Source organism: Carassius auratus, chromosome 21, assembly GCF_003368295.1.
Source record: "Carassius auratus strain Wakin chromosome 21, ASM336829v1, whole genome shotgun sequence".
In the NCBI taxonomy this organism is placed as follows: Eukaryota; Metazoa; Chordata; class Actinopteri; order Cypriniformes; family Cyprinidae; genus Carassius; species Carassius auratus.
Window position 1 is genome coordinate 17,594,999 of NC_039263.1, and position 19,182 is coordinate 17,614,180.

Below are 19,182 nucleotides of genomic sequence, written 5' to 3' on the forward strand. Positions count from 1 at the left end.
TTTGCTGAAAGTTATTTTAGTTTTGTAAAAGGTCAGCCTTGCAAATTCCTGCTCAGATCTTAGGTGGCAGATGTCTTGCTTCAAACTGGAGCTGAAAGCCTATGATAGAAGTAAGTGCTGGACATTAACTGCAGACGAAGCCTCAAGCCAGGCTTCAGTGTACCAGTATTCAGTATTAATAAGGAGTCTCAGCATGCACACTGTGGTTCACATGAGACTTTCCCATCTCAGTCAAAACATATTCATGAAGACGATGACAAATGTGCGCCATTGTGTCCAACCCTGACCCATCCGATGAGTTACCTGCTATTGAACACACCTCTGTCATTCAGGGGCCAGCAAGACACTGCTCTCTGAAAAGGAGCTGCTTTATGGCCTCTGAAATATTCACGACAAGCAGCAGGAAGATGAATGGGTGCCTGTGTCCCCACTCAGGGCCCTTGTTAAAAGAAGGCGTTGATCGAGAGGTCAAAGCCAGAGAGAATTTTAAACATCCATTGGCCCAGGGCCCCCCGGGATCATTACAGCTCACTCCTGAATGGAAGGAGAGCCGAGCCAAAAGAAAGAGAAGCCTAGCACAGTGATATACGAGCATAATCATTTCTCGCTCTCCTCCTTTTTTTTCTGTAGGCAGGGCTGGCCCGCTCTTCATCCTCCTGCATTCTGGTACAACCGATTCCGCTGAAACCTCTGCAGCAGGCTCAAGCACTTTCCTTTACTCTCAGCAGTCTTTTTAAAGAGAAACTTTACCCTAAAATGAGAGTTCTGAATTATTTTTCAACCTCATGTTTTTTAGACCTAGAAGGGCTTATTTTTTTCATATTGTTTTTTTCAGTTTTGGTTACACAGAGCTATTGTATATATGACTTTGGAAGACAGAAGTCATATGAACTATACTTTTAAAGTGTTTTATAGAGTTTGACAGACAGGTTTTTTTTTCTTTTTTTCTCAGAAGTACATACTTTTAGTGTTCCATGGAAAAAATAACAACATGTAGCTTTGACTGATGGATTTTGGGGTGAACTATTCCTTTAACTGACCATATTGTTTATTAAATGCTTTGAATTTTTTAACACTAGTGTGAGTAACACCAGCCTGATGCAAAAAAAGCAGGATATGACACCTCAGAAGTGGATAAACTAGACAATTATATTCTTAGACTGTTCTGCTCTATATATTATTTTTTAAAGTAGATCATTATAAGACACAACAGTCACAATATCTACAAATAATCACCAGTTCTGCTCTCCGCTTGGAAACCATCATTAAATGTGATAAATGTGGCTTTAGGAAAACGTTGACAGAGTTGAGAAAAGTGCACCCTTCATCCTCAACACAGAAATATTAATTCACTCAACTTACCCATGATGCCTTAAGTGAGAAGTGCCAAGATACTGAGGTCACTGCTGCCATCTACTGGCTTGTCTCTATATTTATTGAGGAGTTTGCTGTTTGGAGACGTACATGCTACAGTATGTGTTTTGCCAAGACAATTTCAAGTCTGATTATGAAAAATATCACATTTATTTTCATAGAAAATGTATATTTTACACAGTTCTACACATGCACAGCCACACAGTAGTCCATATCAGTAAATATAGACCAACACGTTCTTTTTTTCTCTTTAATTCACAGAGCAAGCACGGAATTGCAGTCTTGAGCATCTTTTCTTGAAGACACCACGGAGAACACTTACACTGTAGAATATTAAATCTTAAAGCACTAAAAAAAAAGTCTTAAAATCTTTAAATTAAGTATAAACATTTATAAATTATCTACAAATGGTGTACAAAAGCGTAACCAAGAAATGAACACTTATAACATCCAGTCACAAACACTTGGGATTCATGATAATATTAGAGATATTTCTGTTAAATTAAAATATATGTAATCTCTTTTATTTTATTCATTTATTTTTATGGCAAAATGATGTTGCGAGCTATACAGGCAACTGAACATTTCATACATTCTTTTTGGCTATCCAACCATTTATTATTATTATTATTATTATTATTATTATTATTATTATTATTAGAACCCTCCATGTTTTTCGTCTACAACAAATAAATACCATTCACCACAAATTAATGTCTTAATGTTTAATTAAAATGCTTAAATATAGTATACTTTTATTATAATCTTTTTTAAAGTTAAAAAAAAAAACTGTAACACACACAGTATTTACCCTGGATCAAACCATTCAAGAGTGCAATCCAACTGGCCACATTATTGTGTGATGCCACCAAATGTTGGCTCTACCTCGCATTTCCAGTTGCAGGGGCAAGATGTTTCGTGTTGATTTCACCCCTAATGTAAACTACTAGATTATAGCTTGAGACAACTGAGCCATCATAGGTAGTTTTGCCTGAGGGTATTACTTAACCTGTATTTTGGTAGCTGAGAACATGTATTATAAAGAGTTTGATTCTACCATAGCAAGCAAAGACCTCAGGAAAAACAGCCAATGATAACAGTGGCAAGGATATGTCATTTAGGCCTATAGATGATGTTCTCATAACCAGCCATGACCCATTTGTGTAAACCAGGGTTGTTAAAGGGTTGTTTACCCAAAAATGAAAGTGTCATTCTAACCTGTATGACTTCTTTCTTCTGTGAAATATAAAAGAAGACAGGCCTATTTTGAAGAATGTTGGCATCTGAAGTTTTCCATTGTGGGTACTAAAGAGAGAGAGAGTGAGAGAAATTTCTCTAAATATTTTTCTTTTATGTTCCACAGAGGAAGAATGAGAAATAATGACAGAAACGTCATTTTCGCATTGAAAATCCGTTTATACAGAACGCATTCTTGTGTTTAAAATGGATTGGCAAAGAACACAGTGTTTCTATGCATGTAGTCAAGCTGCGTTTGCTTTAAAAAAAAAAAAAAAAACGAGAATGAGTGTCAAACATCAGTCTTTCGCATGTTTACATTGAAAATATCTATATTTTTTAAAAAACATCACAATAATGCATTCTGTGTAAACTGGCCCTTAGAAAGTGAAATTCGAGGAGACACCTATAGACACCATCTTTTCTGAAATATTTCTTCTTCTGAAGACGACACCACCCTTACTGAAAGGAACAGGAAACAACTTGTAATTAGCAGCACGTCACATTATCACAAAAGTTTATAACAACATTTGTCCCTTTTCAGTTGTACGGGGTTGCACGAACATGTATGCAGAGGGGAGACACACACACACACACACACACACACACACACAAGCCATTCACCAAAACACACAAAATTGTGCATTGAAAGGCAAACACAGAAACTTTTCATTGTATTTTTATAACTTCAGAGTCATTCTCTTGATTAACGCAGGAAGGGGAGATCTTAGAGCAAGTGAAGGGGAGGATACTTGGCAAAGACTGATGTATGGAAACATCAGATGTAATATACTGTACTTACTGAGTTTAGATGAAGGCCACAGCAATGTTTAAAAGGATTTGCTCATAAACTGTTCCGGTCAGTTATGCCATTTTGCAAATTACACATCTTCCTATGGAAATACTTTTTGATTGTGGTCCTGCTTGTTTCCGGCTAATGCACTTAATATGGTCTGGAGGTTCTTTATCATTTAGCGCTATTTGACTGACAATGTCAGACCATATTTAAAGTGCTATACCAAACTTTAAAATCGATGAGATTAAATATTTCATTCAAAATCCAGCACTTTGATTTGAAATGTGAAAATTATAATTGAAGGAATTCCTTAAATATTAATAATATCTCTTTGTCCTCTACATCACAGTATGAATCGATGCTTTCATTCTGACAGCCAATTAGCAAGCTCACTGACACAAGAGTGACATCTTTATACACACCATTCCTTTTCATCTGGATATTAGATCTTTTTCAGAATATGTATGTGGCATGTTAATGTGAAAGCCATTTAGATTAGATTTTGTGTGTGTGTGTGTGTGTGAGAGAGAGAGAGAGAGAGAAAAAAAAATCACGTTAGACTTTTCCGAAACACTGGGGATTGGTTGTTTCCCTTTTGAGAGAGAAATCTGTATGCTGTTGTAGCCATATGAATTTGAAATCAATCTCATACTTTTACTTTGAGAACTTTTTGAGCAGATTCTTCCCCTTAGAGAGCAGTCCTTTTTTCTTTTTAGATGCCAGGTCTCGTGGACCCCTGGCGGGGCTCAGCGGCCTGACTGGGCCAACGGGAAGCAAAGGACGCACAGTGGGAGAGGCGGGTCTTCCAGGGGGCGGAGCCGACACTGTACTTTCCACAGGCACCTAATGAAACATCCACGGGGAAGGGAAAAGTGTGGGATATTATACAGCAAGACTATATTTTGCCTTATTATCTGCCTTCTTCATACATAACAGTCCAGTTTATGCTCTTAGGTTTAAAACAAATGATCTTAGACTAAAAGGGTGCCAAGAAAGTAAGAACAAAAAATGATATTACTTCTCACAGATTGGATCTTTAGAGTAAAGGCAGACGATATGGCTGGTTCCTGAATTAACTCGACTGTTTTATTACATTTCTTCTTGCCTGCTAATACAGATATGAAATGTGAAAACATTCCTTCATATCATTTGGGTTTGAATTGTTAGAAAACTCAAAGGGTAGGGGATTTTATCTTGTAAAACAGCATCAAAATAGACAGAGCTAACAGCACGAGGACTCCACACAGCACGGGAACCAACTGCAGATACCATACAAGTCTAATGCACTGGCATATTAAGCAGAAAAGTGCTGTTTTTTTAGATAGAAAACTAAATAAATGTAAAAAAATAAATAATAATTTGATTAATAAAGGGATATTAAAGGAAGTTTAAACAAAAATGAAAATTTGCTGAAAATTAGCTCACTATCAGGCCATTCTAGATGTACAATAGTTGAGTTTGTTCCTAGATCAGATTTGGAAATAAATAATGAGAGTTTAAACAGCTGATAAAAGCATCACAATAATCCACAAGTAATCCACATGACTCCAGTCCATCAATAAATTAAAAAACTTAATGTATTTATAAGAAACAAATCAATCATTAAGGCATTTATTTATATTTTTTTACTTACACTTCTGCCCAAAAAGTCCATAGTTCACAGTAACGTTTCCTCCAGTAAAAAAGTGTGTAAATGGTGCTTGACCTGTGCATATTTCTCTCCTGATTCAGGCAAAATGACTTTTTCACTGGAGGTAGCTATATTATGAATAAGGACTCGTATTTTACCTGAATTAAATGGTTTGACATTAAAACTGTCTTGATGGATTTGTTCATTACGAATTCTCAACTTTTTGCTTCACAAGACATTAGTTCATAGAATGTGGATTACTAGTGTATTATTATGCTCTTTATCAGCTGTTTGGACTATCATTATGATGGCATTCATTCACTTTAGAGCATTTTCTTCAAATCCGTTACAATGAAGAAACTAATTCTTCTACATCTTGGATGGCCAAAATACATTAATACATTTTTATCAAATTTTCATTTGGAGGTGAACTATTCCTTTAAGCAGATAAATCTAAAACAAAATGTATCTTTAGACGACAACAGATCATTCTTATGTGCATAAAACAGATCATTATGTGCTGTGCATAAAATCCCATGCATGAGACTGATCACTGGTATCGCCAGTTGCTCAACTTACCTAGCAAGACAAAAGTCTGCTAGGACAGGAAATGAACAATATTCCTCAGCTTTTTTTTTCTTTTTTGGGCAAAGCCGGTGGGGGAAAAAAGGAAATTAGAATGCAGCAATATCATAAAAAAAAACAAAAAAAACATCAATTATGAGGAGAAAAACCACAACACCACATACACAAAAACAAACATATGTTATCACTAAATGTCCACTAGCAAAAATACATATTTGTTATATCAGTTTTTCATTTATTTCGATTTAATGTAATTACATCATGAATTATATTATTTTAGTCTCGCGGAAAGAGATGGAATGAGTAAGATATGTTCTGCTAGTTCATATGATCTGAAAAATAGAGATTTTGGACAATGTGCAATATACAAAAAGAAACAAAGCCTCCTCAAAGAAATACAACATTTGGGGTAATGTAGTTTACTTTTATATAAAAAGCTACAGGTCTGTTCTGGAAAAAACAGGCATGCGTCAACTACAAACTAGTTTCCAAATTAGTCTTTTAACAGGGTCACAAATCACGAGCCACAGACCCTATGGACATCACAAAGCACTTTGACTAATGCAAACAGCTTCACTTAAGTAGGGTTTGTGTTTCAGTGCAAAAATGCTTTTATGCTTTATTCATAGTCCGGTGCAGGAACGGAATTTGGCCTTTTCCAGAGTCCTCTGGCGACAATAGAGTCACGTTCGTACCTGTCTCTCTATGCTCTCAAAAAAGGCTCTGTTTGCAGTGGGCTTTGCTTCTCCCTTTCCTAGAGCAAGAAAGGTTGGACTGGAAATCACCACCACGGTCACATAACGAAAAAACAAACAAGCACAAGAAAACACAGATGACGAGCGGACCGAAACTCAAACGGAGGATGAATGGACACAGGGCCTAGCGCTGAGAACGGCGATGGTGTACCCGTTTGGTCTCTGGGCGCAGTGCCGGGACTGAATCGGGCTCGTCCTGACCGTGGTGGGAGGGAGTGTCTGTCAGATAGACCTCCACGTCATCAGGCACTTCTTCGAGAAAATTGGATGGAACCAAGCCTCGATGTCCATTAAGCTCACCCTGAAAGACAAAAAACAAAACACAGTAGTGCTGCAGGCTCAGAATAAAGCAGTGTGAGCAGTCAGCACAACAATGAGACTTACATAATAGAAGCCGTCTTCATCTATATCCCCAAAAACAGCAATAATATCACCAGCACAGAATGTCAGTTCAGCCTGCCACAGAAAGCACATAATCAGCAACTCCACACACACGCGTATTCAGGAGACTGAGAACCTGAGTGTATAAATAAATATATGCGAATGCGTTTAACACCTCTACATCCACGTTTGGGGAGCTCTCTCTGGGGTCGTAGTCATACAGGGCAACCATGCGTCTTGTGGCCACTGGGTGGCGACCTCTTTTATTTTGTTCTGTTGAAGGAGAGAGGATCAGTTCTTCTGTGAGAGAGGCAGGCTATGTTCAAAACCAGATTTGATTGATTGGCATGGTTTAGATAGTTGCTGTTGGTAAAAAAGTAGCCATGCATTCTATATATTCAAACAAAGTAAAAAACATAATTCAGAAATATGTCATATGTACTAGCATTGTATCTCAGTAAGATTTTTTACACAGTGAAGAAAATGCAGGATTATCCGGTTTTTATGTTTCATTACTTTATAAAATGCATGTAGCATTTCTTATTTATTTTTTCTACTGTAATTTTTTTTGCCCTATTCCTTGTTTTTAGTTTCTTTATCTTATTTAATCAGGTGTTTTTAGCATTATTTATGCTAGTATGTCAAAATTGTCATATTGATACTGGTGACAAGAATTATGAAATATCAAAATGTTCACTATCATAAAGACCTTATTTAAAGCAAAATATAACTATAACAATATCATGATATATATATATATGTGTGTGTGTGTGTGTGTGTGTGTGTGTGCGTGTGTGTGTGTGTGTGTGTGTGTGTGTGTGTTTTTTTACTGTGGAATAAAATTACTCATATCTTGACATAATATTTCAGGTGTATCATCCACTACAACTTTCACAGCAATATTTTTTCAGCTCATAAAGATAAAAATATTGGCAAAGTTTGCCATTTTTCTGTTTTTGTTTCATTCTATTAGGTTTAGAGACGAGACATGGAAAACTCCTACCTATTCTGTCTACAGGAGTGTTGAGAGGGAGGAATCCCTGTTTCATGAGCTGCTCCATAGTTTCATCATCCTCTGCACGGATTTCCGACACCATGTTACAGGGAATAAGTCCAGACCTGCCCCGGATCTCCCCACGATAAAAGCCATCATTATCCTTATCCCCATACACCTTAAACACACAGACATAAGGATGCTTAAACAATGGGTGGGCCATTTAAGAACAGATGATTTACTCCAGCTGAGTGGTACCTTGATTATCTGTCCCTCTTTAAAAGGGAGCTCCTCATCAGCTGCATCAGGGTTAGGGGACATGGAGAGAGGGTCATAGTCAAAGAGTGCCACAAAGATTCGAAACAGATCCTCCTGCTCAGACTCATCATAGTACGGGGGAGAGCGGCGGCTTCGGTCCCGGTATCCATCTAAAATGAAAATGATGGGTAAAACCAAGCTGTCTAATAGGCAGGATTATTTGGCACCATGTTACCCACTACATGGATAGCTGGACAGCCAAGTCCTGCAGTGTAATATTAGAACATAACCATTTTTATAACTATTGTATATTTACTATAAATGCTGCTTCTGTTAATTGAGGTATTACATGTAAAAAAATTACTAATAATAATTTATATATATATATATATATATATATATATATATATATATATATATATATATATATATATATATATAATTTAAAAGTTTGAGGTTAGCAAGATTTTTGAAAGAAGTCACCCATGCTCACCTACGCAGCATTTATTTGATCAAAACCAGTAAAATTGCTTTATATTATTATTGTTAAAACTGTTATACCTATATTTTTTAAAATGTAATTTATTCCTCTGATGCAAAGCTGAATTATTAGCAGCCATTAATCTAGTCTTCAATGGCACGTCATGCAAATCATGCTGATTGTTCAAGAAACATTTCTTATTAATACCAATGTTGAAAATACTTCTACTGCTTCATATTTTTCATTTTAAACTGTGATAAAATGTATTTTTCATTTGAAATGGAAATCTTTAGTAAAATAAATATCTTTAATGTCACTTTTGTTCAATTGAATGCATCATTGTTAAACAAAGTATACAATTAATTCTTTCACATATTAAAAAAATCACATATTAATATATATTGTACAAATGTTATGTTATTTGATGTTATTTAGATATTGTCAGCTACCCAAATATGGCAGTCCACTTGTCCTGGAATAAAAAAAAAAACAAAAAACAATATGCATGTCTTTAAAGTTCAAGCATTCAAGACTTTTTAAAGATGGGCATACAAACATCCAAAGGATTTTCTAAAGCAAGTAATTAACAGCATACATGTTTTCATCTCTGTATGTAACAACAGACAATATGAATAAGCATGCAGTTCAGTCCAATGGAGTGAAATTCCTCTCCATACTTGCACAATCCATTTATTTGCCCAACACATCTTGGGTGGGTTGAAGAAAACAGACATTTCTTACAGTAATGTGATGGTTATGATGTGTGTCACTGTTTGTGTTTGCCAGTGTGAGGGGGTGTATGGTGATTGGGAGTGAAACACCCATATGGCAGCCAATTACAGATGAGCAGCAAGCCAAACATGAAGCTTCTGACAGGCGCACACACAGACAGACAGAGAGTGAGGGAGAAGAAGAGGGGGACACACGCAGTCTGAGCTGCTGTAACCATGCAGAGATCTGGATCTGAGAAAGACCCATCAGATGGGGCACATTAGCCCCGGATAAAACTACACCTGTTTTCTTTTGTCCCTGCCGCAACTATAAAGCTGTGCTCGATTGTGACTCCAACATGCCCAATGTGCATTCCACACAGTTGCCTTTGCAGTCGATGCCAAGGAACGGTTCGCGTTCTTTTTTTCCTGGTCAACCGTCACCTACTTACATATTCGGCGGCATTCTTTTGGTGCGAGATGCTGCCCTTTAACTTTCACCATTCAGTCATGCATGGCCAAAGTAAAAGTATGATTGTGGTCCGGTTGAAAAAGAGGAGGGGTTTGGCAGGCATCCATTGGTGGGGCAATGCAAAGGGGGAGGAGCATTCTCTGTGCAAACATGTCGCTACTGGCGCTATCTTACAGCACCGCTTCCAACACAAGCTTCCATCTCGGTGCAGTCCAGTGCAGTTTCATGCGCTTGGCCATTTTCTTTCTCCTTGGACCTCACTCTAAATGCACGTACCATAAGGAGGCCTGCGTCCCCCGTGCCTTCGAGAGGACTGTGTCCTGTGTCGCTCTACACTGCCATAGTAAACATCCTCCTTGACGGGAGAGAGGTTCCCTTCACTGTTACTCTCAGTGGTTATCTCTGAGGGAAACACCAATCAGAGAGTCGTTATACCATGCAAAAGCTGTTCTCCATCAACCTGCCCAGGCCGGAGACGCCTAACTACTCTGACATTTGATCGATTTAAAGATTCAGAGAGCGTTATAATGATTGAAAGCAACAGGATATGGTTATGGTTGGAACACACAGTGGCGGTCTGGCACACATTAACAAGCTAATGAACAGTTCAAACAGAGAAAATGTGGAGCAGGAGGACAGACAGGCCCTGAAAGCAAGTCTCAGGCTCCTGTCTCGAACTGGGAGAGCACTGACCAATGGAGGGGACCGTGAGGGGGCGGCGCTGAGGTTGAGGATCTCGGTGAGATGGCTTCCGGTATGATTCCCGATCCAGATGACTCGAAGATGGAGTGCTGCCTCCGGTCTTGAATAGGGAAGAAACCAAATTAGTTAAAGCCACGCCACCCTAGATATCATTGGGATATTGTGAGATGTCTTGCATGTTTGGAATACCTTGAGTGCATTGTGGGAGTTTCGTCGCCTGCCTTCTTCATGCTGCATTTCAGAGTACAACTCCTCCTCTTCCTCTTCTATGATGTCCGAGAGGTCCGAGCCTCGACTGCTCTCTGTATGATACTCTTCGCTTTGACTGTAAAGAGACTGTGAAATGTTGATTGTGAGAAAAATGTACAGCATAAGCTTATACAACACACCTGAACATTCAGTGCTGACATTTGCCTCTTATGCCTGTTGTTGTATGGTAAGGCAATCACTTGAACTGCCATACCTGCCTGCCCAGCTCTGAGCCCCTGAGGAAGTCATCCACAGATGCTCCTCTTCTGCGGGCCTGAAAGCTTTCCTCATCCTCTTCCTCATCTGAATTTTGAGAGTGAAAGCCCTGGCTTCTCATCTCCATCTAAATATATTAAAGTACTTTCAGAAGTCTTAATAAAGAAATCTGACAGTTATGCTGAGGTTAAATACTGACAAGATAGCTAATCTTTTGTATGTTAATTAACTTTTAAAAAAAGAGTTCTCATTTGCACATATTAACCCTAGAATGCATAAAGGGTCCAAACTGACACTATAGGGTGTTATATTTGTTTAATAAAATAATTTGAGAAATTTGTACTGTATTTCTCATAAATGTTGTATGTAAGCCTCAGCAAAGATTTTGCAAATCTGTTATTCATAGTTTAAAAAAGGAAAGGGGGTCAAAATGACTTGTATATGTTTCCTGTGGAATTCTATCTCACAATAATAATTATAATAATTAATCATAAGAATTCTTCATCAAAACCTTGTTTCTGTTCACCAAATTAATTAAAATATTATATTTATAAATTAATTTATAGGTGTTCTAAATAATCTATAAGTAAAATAAAGTATAAATAAAAAGTCAGCAAACTCTCACTTAAACACATTAGTTTAGTAGTTATTATGTTACATTTAATTTGTTTTAGTATATAATAGTACATGAACAAGAACAACTGAACATTACAGAAACATTTAAACATGTATGATCAAATTAATAATTCTGTAAGTATATAATCTTAAATAATTTAAAAGGATAGTCCCCCCCCCCCAAAAAAAAAAAGTAGAAGAAAATAAAATACTGTCATCATTTAATCATTCTCAAGGAGTTTCAAATGCATTAGACTTTGGTTAATCTTCCAGTTTTTAATGAAACCTGAGAGGTTTCTGTAGCTCCATTCAAAGTCCAGGTAACCAAAACCTAAAATACTTAAAAAGATCTTAGAAGTTGTTGTAAAATGAATCCATGTATATTAAGTGATTTAAACTTGTAAAAAGATATGATTGCTTTATATGATGAATTTTCTTTTCTAAGGAAGACAATAAAAATTATATATATATATATATATATATATATATATATATATATATATATATATATATATATATATATATATATATTATTAATTGTATTATTAAACATATATTTTGCGTAATCTATATAAAAAAATCATTTTTATAGAAAATATAGAAAACAATAAAAAGAGGAATAAAAAGAAGAAGAAATTATTTCTGATTTAATAATAAAAAAAAAGACTTTGATATGGGTCAATTTGACCCCTGTAAGTTTCTTGAGTCATGCATTCTAGGGTTAAAGTTGGTTTGCAGCTACTTTACATAACATGCTTTTTGCTGACTTGACTCACCCGTCCACTCTCTGCAGCCACTCTTTGGGCTGCCTCTCGGGCAATAGCCTTGGCCACAGTGTCAGGAATGAGTGTACCCCTGGGCTGGGGGAGGATCCTTTGAGGTGACGGGGAGCGGCGGTTTGGGCAGGCCGGGGCATCCAGGGTGTGTCCATGTGGCAGGCCTGTGGGCATGCCTGATGGGGAGCAGCCAGGCTCCCATGGCTGAGGTGGGCCCCCTCCATGATGAAGCATTCCAGGCCCTGGCTCTTTGGTTTCCAGCTCTCTGGCACTTAGTGGTCTTTGGGATTGGGGAAGGGACAGTTGGGGAATGTGAGGCTGGGGCATCGGGATAGCTGGCTGGGGTTGAAGCATGGGGATGGTCGGCTGGGGTTGGGGCATGGCCATGGGCTGTTGGGGCTGAGGCATAGGCATGGATGTCTGAGGCTGGGGCATTGAGATGGTGGGCTGGGGTTGAGGGATGGGGTGTGGTGGAGAGGGCTGTGTGGGGTGAGGCATACGGTGAGGATGGACATGAGATGGGGGTTGGTTGGGGTGAACAGGAAGGGATTGGAGATGGGTGGGTGGTTGTAGTCCAGGGTGAGGGGGAAGGGCCCGGATTTGGGGATGAGGAGCAATTGGCTGGGACTGCTGGGGTGGGAGAGGTGACTGTATGTGGTGAGAAGGAGGAAGGGTTTTCGGAAGAGGCACCAGCAGGTGGTTTGGAATGATAGCGACATGGGAGTCTTGAGATTCCCCTTGTGCTGATAAAGTCCTGACAATAACCTCACGGGCCTCCAAGCACTGGAGACGGTTCAGTTCTATTGCCACATAGTCTGCCAGTGGATACAACACCTCAGCAATCTGAAACAGGATTAGTATAAGCATTAAGATGACATTACATTTACAGTTATTAAGCAAATTTTTGCAGACGAAATTTGGTAATTTGAATAGGAAACAATAGATAAGGGAACTTTTTTTGTGACTGCATGTGGCCACACCTTTAGAATCAACATTCTCCTCATTAATCATCCAAATAACGTAACAAAAAGACTGTTAGTGTGAGAATCTTTCATCACCTAAAACCACCATAAACAATGAATTCAAGTGTTTAGAATCACCCAATTCCACCAACAGAGGGCATCAGTATCACTTTTGATAAAAACAGGTCTTGATGACTCGTTTAGCCTTCATGCTGTCCAGAACTGTTCTGTCACATAAACATCACCAGATATGACTGCTGATGCATGCAGATTCTTACCCTCTGACCCTTAGTGCACACTGCGTAGCCAATGACATTTGCACCATTGGAGGTTCCCATGGGTGTCATTGGAGGTGGCTTCCAACGAACTTGGAGGACACCGGGGGCTTGTCCACATTGGACCTGGACTTCTTGAGGAGGCAGAGGGGGTCCTGAGGAGGGACAGATAACCACCAGTTACAGTAACATACCTGACACTATAGACATGATGTTTTATAAAGGATTGTGTTCACTGCATTCATTCACTTGATCTCAAGTGTACAGTAATAAGGACATTTCAACAGCTTCACAGCTGAATAATGGTATAAGGGCAAGCATTACTTCCAAGTTCCTGAGCATTTCAGCCAATTAATTAATCCAATTAGCCTCACTAAACCCATTTCTGTTGCCTGTGACTATTTTAAGTGTTGTGCTAATCCGAACAAAAATTGCTGTTTTCTATCTTTTTTGCATCTGAAAAGAGATTGTGTGTGATATTATGGTTCAATATGTGTGTCAGCCTTAGTGGGTATAAGTACAGATTTTCGGATTAATTAAGATTTGAACAATTCTGACATCGATTCTTCTTATAATCCAAAAATACATTTTCAGTGGTTATGGGAAAATCTGTTTGTTCAGCATTTCCCATCACTGCATTCTGCTGAACTAACTCAACAGTACATTTAAGACCCTGTTCGCAAAGAAAACACAAAGAACGACTTTATTCAACCATTCTTCTTCTCCACATAACCCTATAGTGCCATTTTGGAGAGTATCACAACACATACGAATAAAGCACCCTGTTCACGCCATAGACTGTAAAAAAAGATGGATGGCGCACCTTCACTCACTTCTATTGAAGAAAAGTGTAGCTGGCATTGTCCCAATAGTGCGCGGCCATATTGTGCTGATTTGGGACCGGAGTCTGTGCAGTAGTGAGCGAATTGGAGCCGTGTCCCGCACACACTCCGATCGCAAATACAAGTCCCTGACACTTTTTAAATTAGCCTGACTGCTCCAATTGTTTTCTACTGATTGCCGTGTAAGAGGCTTGTGTTAAAATGAGGTAAATACAACTTTAATCTCTTCCTGAAGATCCCCAAAAAAAGTAGGTTGGCGCACTAGTAGACTCAGAGAAGCTGTCAATCACAGCTGTCAATCATGATGTCACACTACCGTTTAAATAGCATCATTTTACTAACTAAAACCAAACTTATTTTAAAAAACGAACACTTGAACTTAAAAAATCTACATCAAACTACAAAAACCATCTTTGAAAACAAAAAATTAGAAGTGAAATTACATTTTACACAGAAGGTGGTGGGGGGGGGGGGGGTTGCGGTTATGACCTACACTGGGACCAGCCACCTGTGGGCGAACTTTTTCACTTTTGAGGACTAGTGTGGAACACTTTGGTTCATGCAGAAAGATACATCATCAGCACGTTCACATGCGCTATGCAGACAGATCGAGAATGGCAGGCAAACATCAACAACCTGACTTTCCTTCCTGGTATTGTAGTTCTATTACAAATGTTACTATACATTTTGCTCACTGGCGAATGACATATGATGTATTGTAGTAATGTTGTCTCTGGACATCTCATCTGTGTGCGTATACGTTCAGGGGGCGTAGCTTTGGAGGGCAATTTGCACGGAGGGTGGGTTGTATGCTTTCAGTGTTATCTGGCTAATGTTGGCATTTTTCAATATGTCCTACTGCATCTTTAATTTGTGTTCCAAAGATGAGCGATCTTACGGGTTTGGAATGACATGAGAATTAATGACAGAATTTTCATTTCTGGGTCAACTATCCCTTTAAGTGAATCCGAAAAAGAAACTGTCATTTGATTCACAAACAAATTACTTATGAACCGTTTCTTTTACGTGAATTAAAAACACATAGCATGACAATGTAGACAGACTCTTAAACAAATGACTGTTAGAAAAAAGTACTTTTCAGTTAATCAATCAAATACCGTGCATTAGTGTAGTTTGAGCTGGTTCAATAAATTAATAATTAAAAACATCATTAATTAATATTGGGGCAATATCGTAACAATTCTATGGTTGAATCTCACCTGCAGCTTGGGTGCAGAACTCCACCCCAGCCTCTCTCTTCTCTCTCTGTTCCAGAGGCATGTGCCAGGGCACCTGGTGAGGTTTGGCCAACACTTTTACTTTGTACACTGTGGCGGCCTTCAGGTTCACAAAACGCAGTTTGTAAGAGCACGGCTTAACCACAGCATGCTCCACACCATCTAAGTACACAACATGGCTGTAGTTACTATCACTAGGCAGCCACGAAAGTTCAGCAGAGTCACGTAAAATATCATCCATGCGCAGATGGGTGGGTGCCACCACAACATTGCGGCCCACCAGCACGGTGCAGCGCAACTCATCAGAGAGCCCCCTGTCCGTCACGCTCTGTACCGACACACGGTATGTGCAGGCAGCCAGGTCCAGCTTTTCGAGAAGCAGTTTGGTCCGGCCTCCAAATGGCACAGAGGAACGTACTTCTCCATCCACTAAGATATTGTAGCAGTTGATGTTGCCCCAGCCAAGGGGCACTAGAGGTGCTTCCCAGGCAACTATCACACTTCTTGCCAGCTGTTTGATCAGGTTTATCTTCCTGGGGTAAGGCACGATGTCATCACTCAGCTCCTCTCCATCCAAAGCGCCTGTCCCGTTGCTGCAGTGGCTGAGAGCGTCGCTGCTTAGGCTGTCCAGAGGAGCGCCTCCATCTATGGTTGCCAGGCTCAGACAGCTCTGCTCCAGCCTGCCCTGCTCCTCTCCACCCTCGATAGATGGCTTTTCCTTGTCCTGGACAAACTCCACAAAATTAGAGGGAACCAGGCCACGCTGGCCATCCAAGAGCTCTCCTGGAACAAACCGAAGTAAAAAGATTTCATAAGCTGCAGCAGATCACATTACATAAAATGTAACTGTGATCCATTTTGTAAGCATGTAATTTTAATACATGTTGCCAAGTGATGACTGAATTCACTGTTAGTCATCTATGTCAATTATTTTTGTCCATTAGCAAACATGTTGTTGGGATTTTTTAGATGTTGGACAATTTGAGATTCAATTGGAGGGTTGTTTATGTAGCTTCTTAATTCATTCTCCAAATATAATTACACCTCTCTATCATAACTCAATTACCTTCATAAAATCCATCATCGTCCATGTTTCCATATACGTACAAATACTTCCCTGCCACAAGAGGGAGCTCTGCTTCTGGATGCTCATTAGGTCCATCATAGGGATTATAACTGGCCAAAAGAGTGAGAGGGAAAGAAAACAAGGAACCAAGCAAAATAATCACACATACACACATTAATGCATACATATGTATATATATTATATAAGAGTTCACTACTGTTCAAATTGTTGGAGGCAGTAAAAATTAGTTTTAATGTTTTATACATTAAACATTAAATTTTCTTATGCTCACCAAGGCAGATTTAAAACAACGTTTTCTATTTTAATGCAATACAATAATTAATGTAATTTATTCCTGTGATGCCAAAGCTGAATTTTCAGTAGCCATTACCACATTACTTCAGTGTCATGTGATCCTACAGAAATCATTCTAATATGCTGATAAATGCTCAAGTAACATTTCTTATACACAGTTGTGTCGTCTATATATTCAGGTGAAAAACAGGACTGTTTTTTCTTTTCAGGATTCTATGATATATAGACATTTTTATGTGAAATAGAAATGTTTTGTAACATATAAATATCTTTACTGTTACTTTGATTTTTTAAATAAATCCTGGCAGAATCAAAATATTTCAAATGAACAAACAAAAAACCTTATAATATATATCAAGTTGGATAAAAGAGGTAAGAAATATACCTGTATCGGGCAGTGCAGAGACGGACCTGGCCTGTGTATCTTGTCTTGGACCTTGGAGCTGGGCTCACCTCATTGTCCATCTACGGACAGAGGAAATCAGCTGACACACTTGATCCTGATCTTTTCCACACTGAACATCCGTCAATGTACAGTGCCAGGGTTTGTGTGAGGATCATTACATAACATCCATTTTTTCCCGTCCTGCTCCCAGTGTGCACAGTGCATGCATGTGTTCATGGATGATTTGATTCATGTATGATTAAGTGCACAGAGCGGACATGATTATTACCTATTTGCATTGATGTCAATCTCTCACACAGGGAAAATAAAAGACTGAAGTGTGTAATTCCTTTGGTGGTAACAGCATCACCAAACCAAACTGAACTGCAAAAACAGTGTTTTCAACTCGGCTTTGCCATTGTCAATGGTTGAGCCAACTGTACTGTGTTAAACTGGCTGAGCTGCTCAAACATCATTGTTGATAGCAGTGTTGAGTCATGGTGTTTGTTTTCACAATGCAATGTTTTTGCAAAATCAACATGCAAATGGTTTACAGTTGAGAGAGGAGAAATATTTTAACATCAAAACAATTACACACTTCACCTAATTATTAAATGAATTGTTTGACTCCATACTTTGGGCATCTAAACTCTTAGTGGAATACTGGATTGAGTTTTCACATAAACAACTTTCTTTCCTAAAGCATCAGACAATCTTCAACATCCGATATGAGGTCATTTATGGATCTAATTATAGAGAGTGAGACCAATTATAAAAGCATGAAATGAGCACAATTTTTTTCTCTTGAGTAAAACACAGACAGATAAACAGACACTGTTATTTGCTCGCGGCAACCGGTTAAATCACAGTGTAGCTGAGACGCATGACAAACCTCTGAGAGGGATGCTTGCATGGGGCTGCTGGATCGACTCTGGGTTTGGACGGTGGGCTTGTCTCTCTTGTGTTGCTGTACTATGAGCAGTTCTGAGACCAGTGGAGATCTGTCAGATCTCTCATCACCTGCAAGCATGAGTTATAATGGAAATCAATGACTTTGATCACTGAACAACAGGATGGATCTAAAGAATTGGATTGAAATAAGGCTGTGGGGAAAAAAATAACATTAGGCAAACGAGAAGGCATTTACATGAAATATATTTATTTAAAATGAAAGGAATTAAACTGATGTGTTAAAATATATGATTTACTTAATTACGCATGCAGCAAGTAATAACATCTGTAATTAAATATTTATTTAATATTTATTAAACACATCACTAGAGGTTAATGTTTGGCACTGGCAGTATAAAACAATTAATCATTTGACAATTTCATCATTTAAAAAAATCCATAATAAATATATCCCTTCCAACTGTTTTTCTAATAATAATGATAATAATAATGATTATTAGTTGTAGTAGTATTCTTTTAGTATTTAAGAATAGAGTGTTGCAGGGTTTTTTGGATGTTAATTTGTAAAGATTACCATCCATGATACACAAAACATGTAAGTATCATAAACTTCTGTTGCTCACAACGCATTTTCTATATTTATTTATTTTTTTGTAGAGGAAATCAAAGTTGGCCTACAAAAGTAATAACATCATCTTTGCAGCACTCTATTTACTAAAAATTATTATGCATTGTGAATGTTTCCCCTTTTATGGTACATTAATGTATGATTTAAATGCAATGTGTTGCATGAAACGCTAATAAGCCAAAAAAAAGAAAAAGGAAAAAAAAAGCCATTTTTATTTAAATTAGGGGCACTTTAAGAAATGCCAGAAATTCTAAAAGGTGTTATAAAAGCTGCTCACAATACTCTTAAAATGTCTGTGGTTCATGTGGGAGAGAATACACCCCCATCTG

General features: G+C 38.3%; 2 protein-coding genes across 6 annotated transcripts in view; one reads left to right on the forward strand and one right to left on the reverse strand.

The window, feature by feature from the left end:
• Positions 1 to 19,182, forward strand: part of LOC113038752 (mitotic-spindle organizing protein 2) — a 1,160,083-nt gene that overhangs the window by 1,035,685 nt on the left and 105,216 nt on the right. The gene's annotated exons all lie outside the window — the stretch shown is intronic.
• LOC113038708 (RIMS-binding protein 2) overlaps positions 2,046 to 19,182 on the reverse strand; it is a 50,461-nt gene continuing 33,324 nt past the window's right edge. For 3 of the 4 annotated variants that reach the window (XM_026196325.1, XM_026196324.1, XM_026196327.1), the window contains 15 exons: positions 18,206 to 18,333; positions 17,314 to 17,393; positions 16,614 to 16,723; positions 15,530 to 16,330; positions 13,471 to 13,622; positions 12,231 to 13,073; positions 10,838 to 10,966; positions 10,564 to 10,710; positions 10,366 to 10,474; positions 8,010 to 8,179; positions 7,761 to 7,929; positions 6,933 to 7,030; positions 6,761 to 6,832; positions 6,528 to 6,677; positions 2,046 to 4,249 (listed from right to left, as the gene is read on the reverse strand). In XM_026196325.1, coding sequence (XP_026052110.1) covers positions 4,061 to 4,249; positions 6,528 to 6,677; positions 6,761 to 6,832; positions 6,933 to 7,030; positions 7,761 to 7,929; positions 8,010 to 8,179; positions 10,366 to 10,474; positions 10,564 to 10,710; positions 10,838 to 10,966; positions 12,231 to 13,073; positions 13,471 to 13,622; positions 15,530 to 16,330; positions 16,614 to 16,723; positions 17,314 to 17,393; positions 18,206 to 18,333 — 3,347 coding nt within the window. In that variant the 3' untranslated portion in view covers positions 2,046 to 4,060. The remainder of the gene's footprint in view (positions 4,250 to 6,527; positions 6,678 to 6,760; positions 6,833 to 6,932; positions 7,031 to 7,760; positions 7,930 to 8,009; positions 8,180 to 10,365; positions 10,475 to 10,563; positions 10,711 to 10,837; positions 10,967 to 12,230; positions 13,074 to 13,470; positions 13,623 to 15,529; positions 16,331 to 16,613; positions 16,724 to 17,313; positions 17,394 to 18,205; positions 18,334 to 19,182) is intronic. The other variant, XM_026196326.1, reaches the window with a different exon arrangement.